The sequence below is a fragment of the Ustilago hordei genome, assembly GCF_900519145.1.
Source record: "Ustilago hordei strain Uho2 genome assembly, contig: UHO2_contig_13, whole genome shotgun sequence".
NCBI lineage: Eukaryota > Fungi > Basidiomycota > Ustilaginomycetes > Ustilaginales > Ustilaginaceae > Ustilago > Ustilago hordei.
The window spans coordinates 654,395-670,997 of record NW_024545290.1 but is presented as its reverse complement, the minus strand read 5'-3'; the positions used below and the strand labels follow the sequence as shown (position 1 = coordinate 670,997).

The 16,603-nt window shown below is 53.6% G+C and overlaps 7 protein-coding genes across 7 annotated transcripts; 3 read left to right on the top strand and 4 right to left on the bottom strand.

Annotated features, from left to right (window-relative positions):
- Positions 1-471: 471 nt before the first annotated feature.
- Positions 472-1,626, top strand: UHO2_05465 (uncharacterized protein; the record flags this gene model as incomplete). The annotated part of the gene is made up of 1 exon (XM_041560280.1): positions 472-1,626. The coding sequence occupies one exon, from the start codon at positions 472-474 to the stop codon at positions 1,624-1,626; it is 1,155 nt and encodes a 384-aa protein (XP_041416214.1).
- Positions 1,627-1,759: 133 nt separating this feature from the next.
- On the bottom strand, positions 1,760-5,701 carry UHO2_05464 (uncharacterized protein; the record flags this gene model as incomplete). Its single annotated transcript, XM_041560279.1, has 1 exon — positions 1,760-5,701. The coding sequence occupies one exon, from the start codon at positions 5,699-5,701 to the stop codon at positions 1,760-1,762; it is 3,942 nt and encodes a 1,313-aa protein (XP_041416213.1).
- A 447-nt stretch (positions 5,702-6,148) lies between these two features.
- On the top strand, positions 6,149-8,089 carry UHO2_05463 (uncharacterized protein; the record flags this gene model as incomplete). Its single annotated transcript, XM_041560278.1, has 1 exon — positions 6,149-8,089. The coding sequence occupies one exon, from the start codon at positions 6,149-6,151 to the stop codon at positions 8,087-8,089; it is 1,941 nt and encodes a 646-aa protein (XP_041416212.1).
- Positions 8,090-8,239: 150 nt separating this feature from the next.
- On the bottom strand, positions 8,240-9,511 carry UHO2_05462 (putative RPT5 - 26S proteasome regulatory subunit; the record flags this gene model as incomplete). Its single annotated transcript, XM_041560277.1, has 1 exon — positions 8,240-9,511. One exon carries the CDS (start codon positions 9,509-9,511, stop codon positions 8,240-8,242), a length of 1,272 nt encoding a protein of 423 aa, XP_041416211.1.
- Positions 9,512-10,158: 647 nt separating this feature from the next.
- On the bottom strand, positions 10,159-11,860 carry UHO2_05461 (uncharacterized protein; the record flags this gene model as incomplete). The annotated part of the gene is made up of 2 exons (XM_041560276.1): positions 10,159-11,647; positions 11,745-11,860. The coding sequence occupies 2 exons, from the start codon at positions 11,858-11,860 to the stop codon at positions 10,159-10,161; spliced, it is 1,605 nt and encodes a 534-aa protein (XP_041416210.1).
- Positions 11,861-12,198: 338 nt separating this feature from the next.
- On the top strand, positions 12,199-13,217 carry UHO2_05460 (uncharacterized protein; the record flags this gene model as incomplete). Its single annotated transcript, XM_041560275.1, has 2 exons — positions 12,199-12,540; positions 12,630-13,217. 2 exons carry the CDS (start codon positions 12,199-12,201, stop codon positions 13,215-13,217), a joined length of 930 nt encoding a protein of 309 aa, XP_041416209.1.
- A 304-nt stretch (positions 13,218-13,521) lies between these two features.
- UHO2_05459 (uncharacterized protein) lies at positions 13,522-16,416 on the bottom strand (the record flags this gene model as incomplete). The annotated part of the gene is made up of 1 exon (XM_041560274.1): positions 13,522-16,416. The coding sequence occupies one exon, from the start codon at positions 16,414-16,416 to the stop codon at positions 13,522-13,524; it is 2,895 nt and encodes a 964-aa protein (XP_041416208.1).
- Between the last annotated feature and the right edge of the window lie 187 nt (positions 16,417-16,603).

Below are 16,603 nucleotides of genomic sequence, written 5' to 3'. Positions count from 1 at the left end.
GATCGATGGCTTGTGAACAAAGAGTTGGTCTGATGTGAGTATTGGTACGGGGTGCAAGTGAAGCTGTGCGGAAACCGAGATTTATGCATGTCTGGGTGCGTGCGTGTGCGTTGCCACAGCCGAATCTCAAAGTGTTGGTCTCTGAAAGGAGCCGAGTAAAGTTGGTTCCGCTTACTCTGTAGTTCTTGTTTCCGCATCCTTTCTTTGCTTTCACCACCACTTTGTCGTAACCGGGCTCTTCGTTTGGTTGGCAGTAAAGCACACGAGGAACACCCAACGCGACTCGTTATCTCCCGCACCCTTACCAAGGCTTTGTTCACAACGTCAACCATCACAAAACGACACTTTGCACAACTTTCGACGATTCAGCCTCCACTGCACTCTCACTCGACTCCCAACCCAACCTCGGTGACAGTTTACCTCGATAGCTAAGCCACCTCCTCGACCGCAGAGGAGAGGCAGGGTGGAAAGATGGATCCAGCATTCTCTCTAGCAGACGAACTAAACTTTCACGCTGGCAACTCCACCGATTTTGATGAATCAGAACTTCAGTTCCATGCGCACTCCACCCTCAACTCGACGCTCGGCGATGAGTTTGATCACCTGCACCACCAACAGAGCGAATACGAAGATCCCTCCACCACAACACAAGGAGTGGATGGGTTGAGTTTGGATGCTCAACTTGACTCCCTTCACCTCCACCCCGATCAAGCTTGTTTGAGTTCTGATCTTGCAACGGAGCTAGACCCTCACTCGATCGAAGCTTCTAGCTCAGGAACGCGTACATCAGCTTCTTCTAGACAGGTAGGATCGGAAATATCGCATCTAGCAACAACACAGACGCAGGAGGTGGCGGAGAGCATAGCTGCCACATCATCTTTTCTTTCTCGTCTTAGCGGAGCAGGAGGGGTGGGAGAAGATACAGCAAAGCTAGAGGAAGGTGCATCAAGGTACCTAACCCTTATCTCGCAATATACAGCAGAGAGGGAAACACAGGTGAGAGAGCTTAGAGAGTTGGATAGAAAAGTTTCCCGATTGCTCTCCTACCCCTCTTCTGGAATGTCGAGCAGCTTTAGTAACGACACTCTTCTTTCGCCGAGTACAAGTGGGATGGAACTGCCGGACTTGATAGAAGACGAAAGCTCTTCTTTACCTTCTTCTCCCACCTCTCCCATCTCACCAACCAAATCAAGAGGACATAGAGCAACAGCATCAGTAGAAAGCGATTCGACCATCACCGACCTAACCCCCCTAACCGTTTCCACCGATAAACCTTTGTTGGAAGGAGGCCTGTTTGCTCCACTATACACCTCAACAACCACCCTACTCACTTCCTTAACAACGCTGTACGAACACACGCAGATTACGAAAAGCAGCACTGCTGATGCAGCAAGAAAGCTTAAGACTCTAAAAGGCCTCATCAGTCAGTGGAAGATGGAACAAGAAAGTGTGGAGGCTAGTGAAGAATGGATTTCCCATCACAGCGAGAAAGGGTTAGGGGATGCAGGGGAGGGGAGAAGGGAGAGCGAGTGGGTGGAAAGAGAGGTGCAAGATGTAAAGAGGTTGATAGAAGGATTTGAAGGTCAGGCTTTAGGATTGTTGACCCCTGTTAGCATAGCCAGTTGATTCCGCCTTTTGCACACAGACACCGCAATTGCATTCACAATCAGAGCTTTTCTCATGCCGGCCACACACACAGAATGGAGCATCGAAGGCTGAGCATTCCAGATGAGAAGACTCGATCAAGCGAGGCGTAGGTTTACTTTTTGGAAAAGTAATACATTAAAACATCCAGCAATGCCTTATTCTCCCCTCCTTCTCCACCGTTCAACCCTAGTGCAGTGAAGATTCGATCATGACTACCCTCCACGCCTTCCTTTTTCAACTTGTCGTTGAGAGATTTAAGCATTGTAGTAGCAACCAGCCTCAAATCCGTGGACTGCGCTTTGAGGGCCGTTCTGGCTATCTCGCTAAGCCGAGGCAGGAAGTCCTCGAGTAGAAGCTCGGATGGTAGCCGCAATAAAATGGGTGTCAAACCACTCCTAAGCACTGCTGCAGTTACCGCTGTCGAGGTTGCGGTTGAGAGATAGGATGTGGAAGAAAATAGGAGTAGGTCGAACCCGAGTACAGGGTCGCATACAGTGGCCCAACTTTTAAGGATTGTTTCATGCCCTTGTATCGCCGCTTTTCTCGCAACTATTGCACTGCTTGACCCGCCACCACCAGCGGTGCTAGTGGAGGAAAGAGTAGAGATGCATTCCAGTGTGAGTTCAACCACTTCTCTTTCCTTCCCAGTTGCACCGAAGAGTGGGAATTGGTACTCGACCATTCGATGTAACACCACTTGTGCACTCATTTGCAACTCCGCTCCCACTACATTATCACCACCACCCTCAGTGGGCTTAAGATACTTCTTCAGCCCGTCCAAGAGAGCGCTGAACAGGCCGCCTTCGAGCCAAGCTTCGATGTCCGAGGTGAATCCTTCACCTTCTTTGTCCGATGTGCGATTTGCAGAGTTGCTCAGCGGACCAGGACGTAAGACCGTTTCATCTCCCTCCTCGCCCCGGTCTAAGTTAGGGGCGGTGGGAGAGACTTTGATCTCCGCACTTAGCCGCGCTAGTCGTCGGAAGACGCCAAGATCAGCGGTGGAGGAAGTGAGGGCGGTAATCCAGGACCAAACTTCCGCTTTTGCTCTTGCTGGTGAAGACGAGGCTGTATGTGTTGCTTCTAGTCTCTTTCCTCGATTGTCCAGCACACTGTGACCCGTTCCAGTCCGATTCGATAGATGCCTCGATTGAGGCTGTCGTGAAGGTGTAGACGCAAGCATACGACTCGAAGCAGATCTAGGAAACGGCTGCATCCCACCAGCGCTGGTGGGTGAAGGGGAATGCATCATCGACACGGGTCTCGGCAGCCCCGACCTCCGTACAGCATTAGACGGAGTGTTGGAGTTGTTGCTGGATCCACTTGACGTCGATACCGTTCTATCAGTCTTGGGCCGTTGCGGGGTTGCACTTTCGAGTGCTTTTAATGCATTTTGTCGCTCCACTAGCACCGATTGCGTCTTCGCGCTCCGAGTATTGACACCGGTGGAAGAAGGAATCTTGAAAGGGGAATTGAAGTTCATCCCCATCAGATCCACTGATGCATCTTCGGGTGCTGTTAGCTGCACTGTGTCATCCTCGCCGTTGGCCGATGAATGGAAACGCGGTTGCTGGGTGGCATCAGCAGTATCGTCGTCATCCTGAATACCGTCTAGGCTGAGGTCGTCCAGGTCAGCGTCGAGGGTCGAGCTGGGGGCACGGTGCGTCCGTTGTGGTGTGACTGATGACGCTTGATGACGTGCAGAAGATGCCGAACCAGAACCGTGGGAGGACAAGGAAGATGACGATACAGCACGATTCCGGGCAGAGACAATAGGGCGAGGGCTGAGTCCGGGCGATCGAGTTCGCAACGACGACGCTTCAAAGCTGGGTTGGGAGAGCTTGCTGTTGGTCCGAGCCTGCGGTGTGCTGTGCGCCGGCGGTGCGGGAGAAGGACTGGTGGGTAAGGGCAAAGCAACGGCTGTCTGGATGCGTTGATGCGCAGTCGGACTGACTAGCACCGACAGCTCAGTCGAGGACTTGAGATGGCTAGATTGCTGTGAACGATGTCTTGCTGGCATGAAGCCGGTGCTTTTCTTGTGTGCAGCGACGGGTGTGGCATATTCCTCTGGCGGTGCTCCGGGGTGGTGGTTGTGATGCTGGGAGTGTTGCTGCTGCCGCTGCTGTTCAGCCAACGCAACACGAGCAGCCTCCACTCTTGCTTCGTGCGAAGCTGCAGCTTCCTCAGCCCTCCTCCTATCTTGCTCCTGCTTCTCTTGGGCAGCTTTGAGAGCAGCTGCCTTCTTTGCCTGCATCAACGCCATCGACGCTCCACCAGGTCTTGCCCTTGCTGGTCCTACAGTCGCCTTCGGCCTGACCTCAGCGACAATCTCAGATTCTACATCGGGAGGCGCCATCGCAGCAACCTGCTTCTTGGTGGCTGGATCCAGCGAATTGAGGATCGTGTTGGCCTGGTCCGGCCAATAGCGATGGAAGATCCAAAATGCTTCCCTGCTCTTGGTCCTTGCTCCTGGGTTTGAATCGCCGACGCCTTTCCTCAAGCACTTGTCTAGCAGATCCAATCCACTATGCGACTCGACGGCATGCTTGCGGTGCGGTGCATGATGTGTCAACAGTGTGCAGAGGTGCTCTGCAGCTGCAGTACGTGTTGCAACGTTCTTATCCTGTGTGCCTTGCCAGATGAGTTGTAGAAACAGCGGCCGGAAGCTGACATTGACCATGATTGCTGCCGCAGCCTGCTGCGTCGCATTGGCGATAAGCTTCTTCGTGAACCCAGCCATGGCAGTGAGATTGATGAGAAAGCCTTCGACGCAGGGACCAAGGTCATCACCGAGCTCGATAGCTAGCTCTTGCGCCAGATGGACAGCGTGCATCGAAAGCGTTGTTCGCAGACTTGCGACACATTTCAAAATGCCCTCCTGAACAGTCTTGAGTTGACCTACGAAGAATGGCTCGCCAAACTGACGATGTGCGCCCGAAACGATGAGACCACGGATCCTGATCATGGACTGTTCTCGATTGAGCCAGTTGTGTTCGGATTCCCTGTTCTCGAAGAAAGGCATCATCGTTGCGAATGTCCGTTCGAGGTCGGAGCGGGCAGCGATATAGACTGGTCGAATGTTGTCTGCTGCTGCGGTGGCTGCTGCAGAAGCTGAAGCCGTTGGCGCCGCTGCTGGTGCATCGCGAACTGTACCTGTTGACGGTGCTGGTCTGGACGATGACGATGGTGTGTCGGCCTCGCCGTAGGAGGAGGCAGTGCGATTGCGAGAGGTAAGAACAGATGATGTGGGTGCTGGCGGGCTGAGTACAGATGCGGGAGTTACTGCTGCTGAGGGTACACCTAGAACTTCACGCAAGATCCCATCGGCAGTCTGCTTGCGAACCGCTTTCTTTTCGAGCTCCTTCTTGAGATCTGCTTTCGCTGCTGGCGCTGCGCTGCTGAAGAGAGCGACAAGTGTCGATCGTGCACCTTCTCTGACCGTTGCATCGGCATCTGAAAGCAAGTCCACCATGGTCGGGAGAAGCGGTCTGACAGGATACTTTTCGCAATTCTCTCGCAAGATTGGCATCAGCAAGACGGTCTGTTCTCTGATCCTGGCAAATTTGGCCGCCAGTCCCGCTTCACGCAGTGTTCTTTCGAAGATGCCGAGCGGTGTCTCTGTCTCCTTGCCTTTTCCGGTTGTCATGAGGTGACCCGAGCTAATAGCGTAGGCAGCACTTCCGATCTCGATCAGTGCTGTCCGTGCAGCCTCGCGGATGCGTTCCTTCTGATCGCCTAGCTTCTCGATGACGGGCAAGGTGACCGAGTTGACGAGCATGCGAACGTTGTGGTTAAGGATTGAGTGGGATTCGGATTCGTCGCCCGAGTAGATCATTGACGCATAGGTCGGGATGAAGGAGAGCGAGGCTGTGCTGAGTGCCTGGTTAGCATGCTTGAGAGCCACCTTGACGGCCGAGGTGACCGCATCTGCTTCGACGACATAGCCGGCTAATTCCAGTTGTGACTGCAGAGACTTCAACGCAGCGACGCGTTTGTCGACCTCGATGTTGGACTCTATGCGTTGTGCGAGCTCATAGATGGCGTCTGCATCGGCCATGGTTGCAGATAGGTGGAGATAAGTGGAGATAGGAAAAGGATCCGGTAGGCTGCAATGGTGTTGGAGAAGAAAGGGCCGACATCGGCAAAAAGGGCTTCAAAGTTGCTCCACGTTCTGCTTAAATGTTTCTTGCTGCCCAGTCGACGCTCTGGCTGTTCCTTTGCCAAGTGTTGGTCTGACGCTCTCCTTTGCTCCGCTTATCAACGCCAACTGCGACGCGTCGCGTCGCGTCTCGTCTCAGAAGCTCAAAGTTCTCTAATGTCGTTTTATACGGCGTAACACGCTCACGCTAATTTTTTTGCGCAGTCATGCCTCCACTTGTTCTGCATGCAACACCTTCTCGCGGCTGAGTTATCATTCTGACCGTTCTCGCCAAGCAATGCTTTCTTTTCAACAACGTCCGAGCGCACCATATACCCGCCCCCCCTTACTCGCGGATGCACCATCATGTCGAGGCGGCGCAGGGAGCAACAAAGCGTCAGCCCTCCCGCTGATCACGAAGAGGAGCTCATCGAGGATCACACACTAGACGACGAACTTGCGCGCGAACTCGAGGAGGAACGGCAGAAGATCCTTGCCGCCGCTGGCCATCAAAATGGAGCGCAAGCCGAAGCTGTCAATGAGCAGCAGGAATATCAAGGCGACGATGGGGAGATGGCTGACGAGCAGGATGCTGACGACGAAGACGATCTGGACGCCGAGATAGTTGAAGAGGAAGACAACTCAGAGGACGAATGGCAGCCGCCAGAACCTGCATCGCGACGCTCAGCTAGGCGGAGCAAACGCCGTCGGCATCAATCGAGCTCAGAAGACGGCGATGATGACGCCCTAGAAGAAGCTCAGTCAGACCAAGAACCCGCTTTAAAGAAGTCGAACAAGACAACAGCCAAGAAGCCAGCCAAAGCTAAGAAGGCGAATGGAGACACGACTGCGGACAAAACAAAGCGTCCTCGTCGGCAGACAGAAGGAGTAGAAGGAGATCAAGAGGAAGCCTACGACTCTTTCCACCAAGAAGCAGAGCGAGTTCAGGCAGAAGTAGAGGCTGCAGCTGCATGGGCAGACGTTCGTCGACGCAAGGAAGCTGGCCAAGCACCACCAAGCACAAATGGCACCACCTCAAAGCCAACGTCCCAACCAACAGCAGACAAGCCAGCCTCTGCACCCTCTCTCACAGCATGGCTCGGCAAAGGTCCCTCTGCCTCCTCATCCCTCTCTGAACTCGCAGCCTCCCTTCCGATGCCCACTACCTGCAAAGCAGCACAAATCGTCGACCGCAACTCCCTCTTCGTCGGCTATGTATACCCGCTCACCAACGCATCGTCTGCCTACATCTCTGCGCTTCTTTCCCATATCACCCGTGTCGTCCACCCAACAGTCCCTACAGACTTGCTGCCGCCACAATTCGCAAATGCACCAGCAAACAAGCGCGGTTCCTCGCACGATATGTATGCTTACCGCGTTTTCAAGCTCAAACGTGGTCGAACTGGACTCGCAGGTCCAGACGACTTCTCGTTGCAAGAAGACAAGGAAGATGATGGTGAGAGGTGGGGTGGAGATCGTGTATTAAAGGTAGCGAGGGATGAGGGAGCGTCGGATGTGTTGGTGATTGTGAGCAGGTGGTATGGTGGTGAGCTGCTGGGTCCGGTGCGGTTTGACCATATCGAGAATGCGGCAAGAGCAGCTTTACAGGAACATATGGGTAAGGAAGAAGTGGAGGAATTCAGGCAGAGGATACAGCATCTGGATCAGAAGATTGCAAGGATAAAAGCGAAAGCGCAGCGGACCGAGGAGGCAGCTGCGGATGTGCAGGTGGACAAGTATAGGGATCTGACAATGGAGCGGGCACAAAGGTTGTGGTTGGCGAGACAGAAGGCGCTTGCCGCGTTACAGAATCGCTGGACGAATCAGTCGATGCCACCTTCGCAGGTGGAAGTACAGCAAGCAGAGGACATGACGACGAATATACAGCCGTCTTCGAGCGAGAACGAAGCAGTCCTGCCGCAAGCGGAGTCTTCGCAAACAGCAGTGTCGACGACGGTTGCAGAGGCTCCTTTAAGCTCACAAGATGTGGCAGCGAAAGTGGATCTCGAGTCGACTGAGCAACCAGCAGCGGACGAGCCAATGCCTTCCAACGATGCTACACCAGATGCCAGCCCTTCAACCTCACAAGCAAATGTTCCCACGGTAAAGCCGGAACCACCACTTACTTCACTCGACGCGCCAATCCGGGTCAAGGACGAAGAGGACACCGTGTCGCTCCCACTTGCTACTGACCAAGCGCAGACTGAGTCTGTTGAAGAAGAGGAAGACGACAAGAGCAAAGTCAAATTAGAGCCAACAGAAGACGATGACGGGCCAGACTTGACTGGATGGGATGATCTTTCCTGACCGGAAAATTGTACTTTTACAACTCGGAATCACAATCACGCAGTTTTCATACAAACAGAGGCACACGCATTGTTTCCACAGGCCCACTAGCCGTGCTGGCTTCTGATGAGAAAGATGTTATTGCCAAATTCTACCCGATACAAGTTAAGACTACGAGAAGTAGAACTGGTCGTTCTTCTTCTTAGCCTGCACTTCCTGAATACCACCATGGAAGTGTTCGTGATCCAACACCGTCGCACCTTCCCTGAGTGCAATCATACCAGCCTCAACACAAACGGCTTTGAGCTGAGCACCGTTCATCTCATCTGTCGACCTGGCCAACTCTTCAAAGTTGACATTAGGTCCTACCGCCATCTTTCTCGAGTGAATTTCCATGATCCTCGCTCTAGCCTCTTCGTTAGGTAGGGGGAACTCAATCTTCCTATCCAATCGACCTGACCTCAACAGCGCAGGATCCAAAATGTCGATTCGGTTGGTAGCAGCAATAACCTTGATCCTCTCATCCGAAGAGAAACCGTCGAGCTGGTTGAGGAGCTCCAACATGGTTCGTTGCACTTCACGATCACCAGACTTGTCTGAGTCGAAACGCTTGGTTCCTATCGCGTCGAGTTCGTCGATGAAGATGATAGCAGGTGCCTTTTCCTTGGCCAACTCGAAGGCGTCTCGGACGAGTTTGGCTCCGTCACCGATGAACATCTGAACGAGGGATGGACCGGCAAGTTTGAGGTAGCAGGCGTTGGTTTGAGCTGCACAGGCACGTGCGAGCAGAGTTTTACCGGTACCGGGAGGACCGTACATGAGCGCACCCTTGGGTGGTCGGATACCGAGGTTCTTGAACTTTTGCTCTTGCTGCATGGGCAATACGATGGCTTCAACAAGCTCTTCGATCTGCTTGTCAAGACCACCAATGTCGGTGTATGTCTCGGTAGGACGCTCGTCGACTTCCATGGCCTTGACTCGCGAGTCGTATTCGGCTGGAAGCTTGTCGAGAACAAGGTAGCTGTCCTTGTTGACGCCGATCAAGTCACCTGGTCGGAGCTCTTCTGCGGGAACAAGACCAATGAGAGGCAGGAAGATGGTCTGTCGTGTACTTGTCTTGATAACAGCGCACTTGCCCTTCCTCCTTGCGTCCAAGTCGACATTGGCTCCCTCTTCCGAGTCCTCGTCGATATCTGGATCAATGTCGAGAATCTCAACAACGTTTCCTACGAGGTATGGCAGCATCTTATTCTGCTTGATCTTGTCCGAGTTGTCTTTGATCATGTCGCGTTTGGACGATTGCTCGTGCATGAGACGCATGTGTTCAGATCGCATGACTTTGACGTCATTTTCGAGTAGACGTGTGCGGGTCTGGATCTCGTCGATGGAAGCTTCGAGGATCTCAGCTGGCAGAGGCTCCTCTTCTGGCTCGGCAGGAGCCATCTTGGCATCGCCGTCAGCAGTGGTGGAGGAGGAGGAAGGACCGGCCTGTGATGTGTCGGCGGGCGGTTGACGATCCTCGCGGTTGCCGGCGTTAGGAGGTTGAGCGTCGGACATGATGTGTCGAATCTATGAATGGAGAAGGCGCCGATTGGAGTGTTTGTCAATCCGGATGATGAGCTTCGAACGCCAGTGTTGCCGTGTTCTGAGGCTGTGGTGACTGATCCACGAGCAAAACCGAGGGGTGGTGAGCGGAATGAGGCGTGAGGACGAGGTGGACTTTGTGATGATGTGTGTGTCTGGAAGCAAGACGTTGGCTTTGGTCGTTTGGCTGCGTGAGCTCAGTTCCATGGCTGAAGCGCTGTTCTCAAGGCTTCAAAGTGGAGTTTCCGATCACAAAGCTCGCGCGTCCTCTTCTCGCGCCGCATCATCATTTTCGCTCACCAAATTTGTGGTGTAATTACGATCTCACAGGTAGCGGCGAGGAAAAAATCAGGCTCCCTTCTGCACATCTCGATGAGCTTCAACAGAGCACAGATTGACGGACAGCTTGACTTGAAACCCACCTGAAACCAGATGGATGATATGCAAATGCGAAAGTCAACAATTACAGGATGTGCAGGAATGATCAAATGCTGGAAAGCCTACCGCTAAGCATCGGCAGTATACGACCGGTTCGCCTTGGCCACCACGCCATTCTCGACCAGCTTCATCCGCAATAGAAGTCGCTTTGTCTCCCTACACCTCTTGTCACCGAGCTCGAGGGCAGAATCGAACACCGCCCTGCGAGCATCCTTGATACGGTACTCGAGCGTTTGCGTGGTCGCATCAATTCTCGCATCTCCCACCTCTGCCGCCTTGCCTAGTAAGTTTTTGAACTCGCCACGCTCGATACACGCCGCCAGCTCGTTTGTCATCCTATCCTCCTCCCATCCAAATGCTGCTGCCATCCTGGTGATGCTGATTCGGTCGAAAGGTGTGAAGAAATGTCGCAGCGCTCGCCTGGTGAACGATGTGCGGAGGCTGTTCACGTGTGAAGCAAGATACGGGTCAAGAAGATGCCGCGCTTCGTGCTGATTCAGAATTTCGCCGACCTTCTTGAATTGTGCTGAGCTGAAGGCTTCCAACAGCTCACGTACGTAAGGCTCGTGCTCGAGGAAGCCCCTGAACTTGCTGTTCTCCATGACTTGTGTTTTAAGAGCACCTCGTTCCATCGTGGCCAAGCTGCATAGCGCAACGTAGATCGAAACGTCAGATTGAGTGATAATGTCTGCGAATGCAGGACTGTGTGCTGGGTCGATGCTAAGCAGAAGCTTTGCCGCTGCTTCGTATCGGCCTTGACCGATACATGCAATGGCATTGGCAGCACGGAGCTTGGCGCCTGTCTCGGCGACCAGCTTCTTGGCCGCAGTCTGAGATGCGCTCTCGCCGCTCGATCCAGCCTGCGTACTTGAAGACGTGGTCGGTGCTGGTTGTGCTGCTGAGCTTCCACCCGCTCGGAAAAGCGCTCCAATCGCATCTGCTCCCGGTGTCGATCCGCCCTTGGTTGGAGGAGCAATGTTCGATGTGCTGAGCGAACTCAACTTTCGGCCACCTGCACTGCCAGAAGGAACATACGATTCCAAGACGCCCTCTGCCTTGCTGACAAAAGTTTGCACGTTGGTCCAGTTCTCGATACGCAGCGAGACCTCGATGACATTCATGCACATCTCGATGACATGGTCTGTCGTCGAGCAGTAGTCTCGTGTCTTGGTATACGATTTGAGCGCCTCAGCGTAGTCCCCAGTGTCCCAGAAATGGTCGCCAAGGTCGCGATGCGCCATACGAATTGACTCCTTGATGAGGTTGTTCTGGTAGTTGCGCATTTCGAGCTCGAGCTTTTCGCGTTCGGCATTGTTGCGCTGTTGGGTTGACTGGATCCATTCCGAGTCAGCTTGAATGCGTTCGGATGCTAAGATGAGATTTCCCGTCCCAGGTTCGGTGTTGTGTACTGTGACCATCGCTTGGTAGGCAGATACATCACGGGTGGTTTCTCTGATGTGGTCGATTGCCACTTTGCTGCACGTCTTGCGGAGAGCAGGGCAGTGTGTCGCAATGTACATGAGGCGCTGAGATCGAGCTGGACCCGTATACGCAGCGCTGTGTGGCAGAGAAACCCAGGATCAGCCAGTTGTCAGCACTTGCGCTTCTTGTCTTTGTATGTTCCGGCATTGTGAGGTGAAGGTCGTTGACTTACACATAAGCTTCCCAGTCAAAGTTGTCGTCAGGACCTATGGTCACATTCGTGTATGAGCTCGGCGACGACGACGTCGAAGGGACGTTCGCCGCAGCGGAAGTGCTGGCCTCGTCCATGTTGGCGAGAGAGAGCGTTGGCTTGGATTTTGATGGAGGAACGGGTGGAAGAAGAGGTGTCGGAGAATGCGCCAAAGTTGGCATGTTGGCTTGATGCTCAGCTTTCCGCTCCTTCAGGTGGAGGCTCGAGCGCCAAAAAATGTGCAATGAAAGATCTGGTCATGTTGCAATCCACGATCTCACACCCCCTCGTATTTTCCACTCGGAAAGCTGGAACTTTTTCGGATTGCTGTTCTTCTCGTTGATATCGTTGGTTCTCTCACATGTTGGTCTAGACAACTCTTCACTAGCAACACTAGCTACCTTGCTCATACGATAGGCTCCGCATACAAGGCAGCATGTCCAAACACGACCGCCGAAGGGTCAATGGCCCACCTAGCTATGTTCCTATCTCCGAGGCATCTACCTCGACCGCCCCAAGCTCGGCTTCTCTAGCAAGCACATCGCAGCAACGACCCGACAACAGATCGTACGCAGAGCTCCGGCCCATCTTCTTGCAGACCAACTTGGTACCTTCAGCATCTGGAAGCTCCTATGTAGAGATTGGCGACCTTAAGCTCGCATGCTCCGTGTTTGGCCCCAGACAGGTCAAGGGTCGTCAGTACAGCGGCAAAGCAGAGCTCAATGTAGAGGTCAAGTTTGCGCCGTTCTCGAGTAGACGTCGTAGACAACCTGGAAGGGTAAGTAACATATTTCTATCGCGCAGACATCTCTATTCCATTCCATGCTCGCTGACGTCCTCTCAACTATGAAACTTGCCTTCGCCCAGACAACCGAGAGCGCACATCTCTCCAACCTACTCCATCAAGCGCTGCTGCCATCCCTTCGACTCGACCTCCTTCCCAAAGCATCACTTGATATCCATATCATGGTCCTCCAGACCGATGGGCTGGAAGAGTCTTGCATTGCAGCAGCCTGTATCGCTGCCACCACCGCACTCGCCTCAGCCGGCATCGAAATGTACGGTCTCGTCGTTGGAAGTGTCGCACTCATCCCATCTTCGCCTGAAAAGTTGGCGAAGGATAAGCGGGTATTGCTAGACCCAAGCTCGTCAGACTTGGGGTTGGTGACAGGGATGAAGACAGCAACGAGGGTACTCTTGTGTGGCATGCCAGCCCTGGCATCAGTGACTTGCTTGAATGTCTCGGCGGGGTCGAGTCAGCTCAGTTCGAAAGCGGGTCAAGACCGAGTGGGTCAAGGAAGCGTTCCAATAGGTGCAGGAATCGAGGTGGATACACTGGATGAAGCATTAGAAGCGATCAATGCAAGTCTGGTGGACATTCACAAGGTCGTTGCACAGGCTTTGGCTGATGACTTCGAGCGGAGGACGGCGTTGACTAGCACCCCCACGCAGTAGCCGTCACAAACGAAGCCAGCTCTCTTTTTGATATCCTTGTTGCTTGCACTGTAAACGTGCTCCGCCACACGAGTCATGCAACTCTAGTTCATTGGCAACACAAGAGAATCTGTATTCTGCGTACACAGTCTGTTGAGTTGGACAAATCTGAAATGCGATTGATAGGAGACTAATGCAGGAGACTGTGAGATGAGAGGAAATGCTGTGCATGATTGTGATCTAGAGGATAAGATAGTGTCCAGTTCGAGGAAAAGGTTGAGAAAGGAAAAGAAAGCTGCATACATGATGGACAGCACTACAATGCTTAGCCATCGCCACCCTGGTTGGCAAACTTCTTGGCCTCGCGCTTGGCCTTTCGAGCACGCACATTGGCCGCGTCTCCCTCAAGCTCGTCGGGAGGGGGTGTGAAGTTCATGTATGACTTGTACTTCTTAGGTGGCAAGGCGACTGCCCCACCCGCAGCGCGAATCTGTGGGCTTGAGTATGGAGATGGGGTAAAGTCATCCAAAACGTATCCGTTGTCCTCCTCGTCTGCTGCTCCCTTCGTGTTGGTATCGTAGCTGGGAGGAAGCTGTGCTGCATCTTCTGTCCAGTAAACGATGGGCTGAACGGGGTTAGCGTAACGAACACCGTGCTTCTTGCAATAGAACGAGAAGGCGGCAAAGAAGGCGTTCTTGCGGTAGAAGCGACGGCCCCAGTCCTGCCAGGTGTCTGCGTGTGTCATACCGATGGTGCATTCGAGCGAACGCATGTACTCGATCTTTTGCGGAACAATGGCAGTACTCGGCACAAAGAGACGCTCAGGTTCGGTCTGAAGCCAGTGGATCATATCCGCCTCAACAGCATCAAGCTTCTCGAGTGGTGTGTTGAAGTCAAACTGCGCTGTAATGGCCTCCCATTGGTAGCCTGATCGTCGCATGTTGACGATGCTCGTAGCAGACAGGATGACGTTGCTGATGTAGACATCCTGGTTGAGCGAGTCGGTGAAGAGACACGAGAGCAAGGACATGTGCTTGACGACAAGCACAGCTTCACCGATCTGAATTCGATCACCAGTGTCGAAAGGGTGGGTGACAAAGATGAAGATGATCGAGTCGAAGACGTTAGCAGCAGACTCCTTGAAGACGAAGGCGAAGGCGATGGCGAGCGAGTAGAAAGTGGTGAGCGTCTTGCCAATGTCGACATTGAAGATGGCAAGAGCTTCAAACATGATGATAACGAGGCAGACGACAATGAAGATAGCATCGAGCTGACCGACAGCGTGATTGACATCCTGCATGGATCTACTGAGGAAGCGACGCTCTTTGTACACCTGCATGACGGTGTTCTTGATCTCGGACTGTGAGATGTCACCGTTGCCGTCACGGTCAAAGACACTGAAAGCGTCTTTGGCGTCCTCGGCGTTGGTATAGGCGGGCTCGAAATCAGAAGGGATAAGGTAGCTGCGCTTGTGCGAACCTCGGAAGGCAACAAAGATGGATCGTGCAAGTCGCTTGGCTTCAGCGGGTGAGTTGACGTCAGTACCGATACCGAGGGCTTCGTTGCGAAGCAGGCCGAAAGGGTCGTTCATGGCGACACGAGCCAAGGTGCTAGCCTGAGCGGCAGTGACTCGAACCCTGCGCCCTCCACGAGCTGCAACCCGTGCGATGATGTTGGACTTGCCATTGCCTCGAGCAGGAGCTTGACCTTCTGCAGGCTTGCCGGTAGCAAGATCGATGGCACGGTCGTTGGTGCCTGCACAAGCAGCCTGATCGGAGGGACGCTTCTTGCTGTGTTTTTTGAGCCATGAGCTCTTGCTTGGTGGCGTGTTGACGCGCGAGTCTTTCTCGTCATCTTCAAGGGCAAAATCGGTCGGATGGACAGGGGTGGCAGCACCGCTTGCGCTCGGAGAGCCCCGAGCTGAACGAGGGAAACCGAAAGCGGAAGTGTTGTCTCGACCCTTGAGCTTCGGCTTGTGGTCGCGGAGCCAGTCAAAGACCTTGAGCGACTTGGTGACTTTTGCGATACGGTCGGCATAGGCGCTGCGATGGAAGGACATGGCAATGTGCTTGATGATGACCTTTTCGACACAGATGGTAAGGGTGAAGAAGAAGATGAACTGGATGACCTGGTAGATGCGGTACAGGTATCGAGCACGGCTGTTGCGTGGGTCGGATTGGCTGTAGAGGCCATAGATGGAGTTGAAGATGATGGCCCAGGAACCCCAACCGAGTGCAGCGTAACAGACGAGCTTGACGTAGGGCTTGATGGCGTTGAAGTACTCTGCGAGTGAAAGGACTCGTTGACTGGGACGACCCCAAACGAGCTGGATGAGACCGAGTACAGCTTTAGGAAAGAGCTCTACAAGGATATGGATCCACCATTCGACATGAAGGTTGAAAGCAGCCCAGATGAACCAAGCTTGGACGTTGTCTGCAACGAAGTCACGGTGGCCCTCGTCAGGACCGCGTTTGCGATAGACGTACTGGATGACAATGACGGGTATGAGCATGCAGCAAGATATGATGAGATTGCCGAGGAAAGTTGTAGCGAGAAAGTTGAGGATCTTCCAAAGACTCAAACGACCCATGCGAACTTGCTTTGCCTGCTCGTTCTCGAAGCGCGCGGCTTCATCGAGGTCCTCCTCATCGGACCAATTGAATTCACCATAGTCGCGGTCACCGCCGTCGGTAGATGAGACCTCGCTGTCTTGACGAAGGAGGGGTGGTCTGTAGGGAACGTTTCTGTCGTAGTTGAACGTGCCTGGTGTGCGATTGGTCTCGTGAGGTGGATAGTCGGACTTGGGACCAAGACCGGAAGGCTTGGGGAGATTGCGATCACGAAAGTCGGCGAGAGGATCTGTGATGGCAACACGTGGACCAGCGATGCCAGGTCGAGAGCTGTTGTTCGAGGAGTCTGCAAGGATGCTGTGGTCGTGGAGTCCTGATTGACGTGATCTTGACTCGGGCGGGTAAGCATGATCTGTGCTGTGCTGTCGCGACATGTTGGTGTCGCCGGATGCGATAGCAGCTAGGGCAACATCACGGAGAAGGTGATGTCCGTCGTGAGAATCCTGAGCAGCGAGGTTGGACTGGCTGGCATAGACGGGTGGGAGAGCCTCTTGTGCATTCTGTCGCTCGTAGGGTGGCGATGCGAGCCCACCAGGGAGACTGTCAGGCAGCGACACCTGAGAGCGCAGGGGCGGTGGAGTAGGCGCCATAGCGTCAGTGCTGATGATGTGCGCTAAGCAGGCAACCAAATCCGTCTCGCTACAAAAGAGCTAATCTGAATGCTCTGTGGGAAAGAGATGCCTGATAGACGAGTCCAACCTTCTGACCAGCAGGAAAGGCGAGCGTGGTGAGTCGAAGATAGATACTATGTTGCCGCGACTAGATCCTGATGTTGTT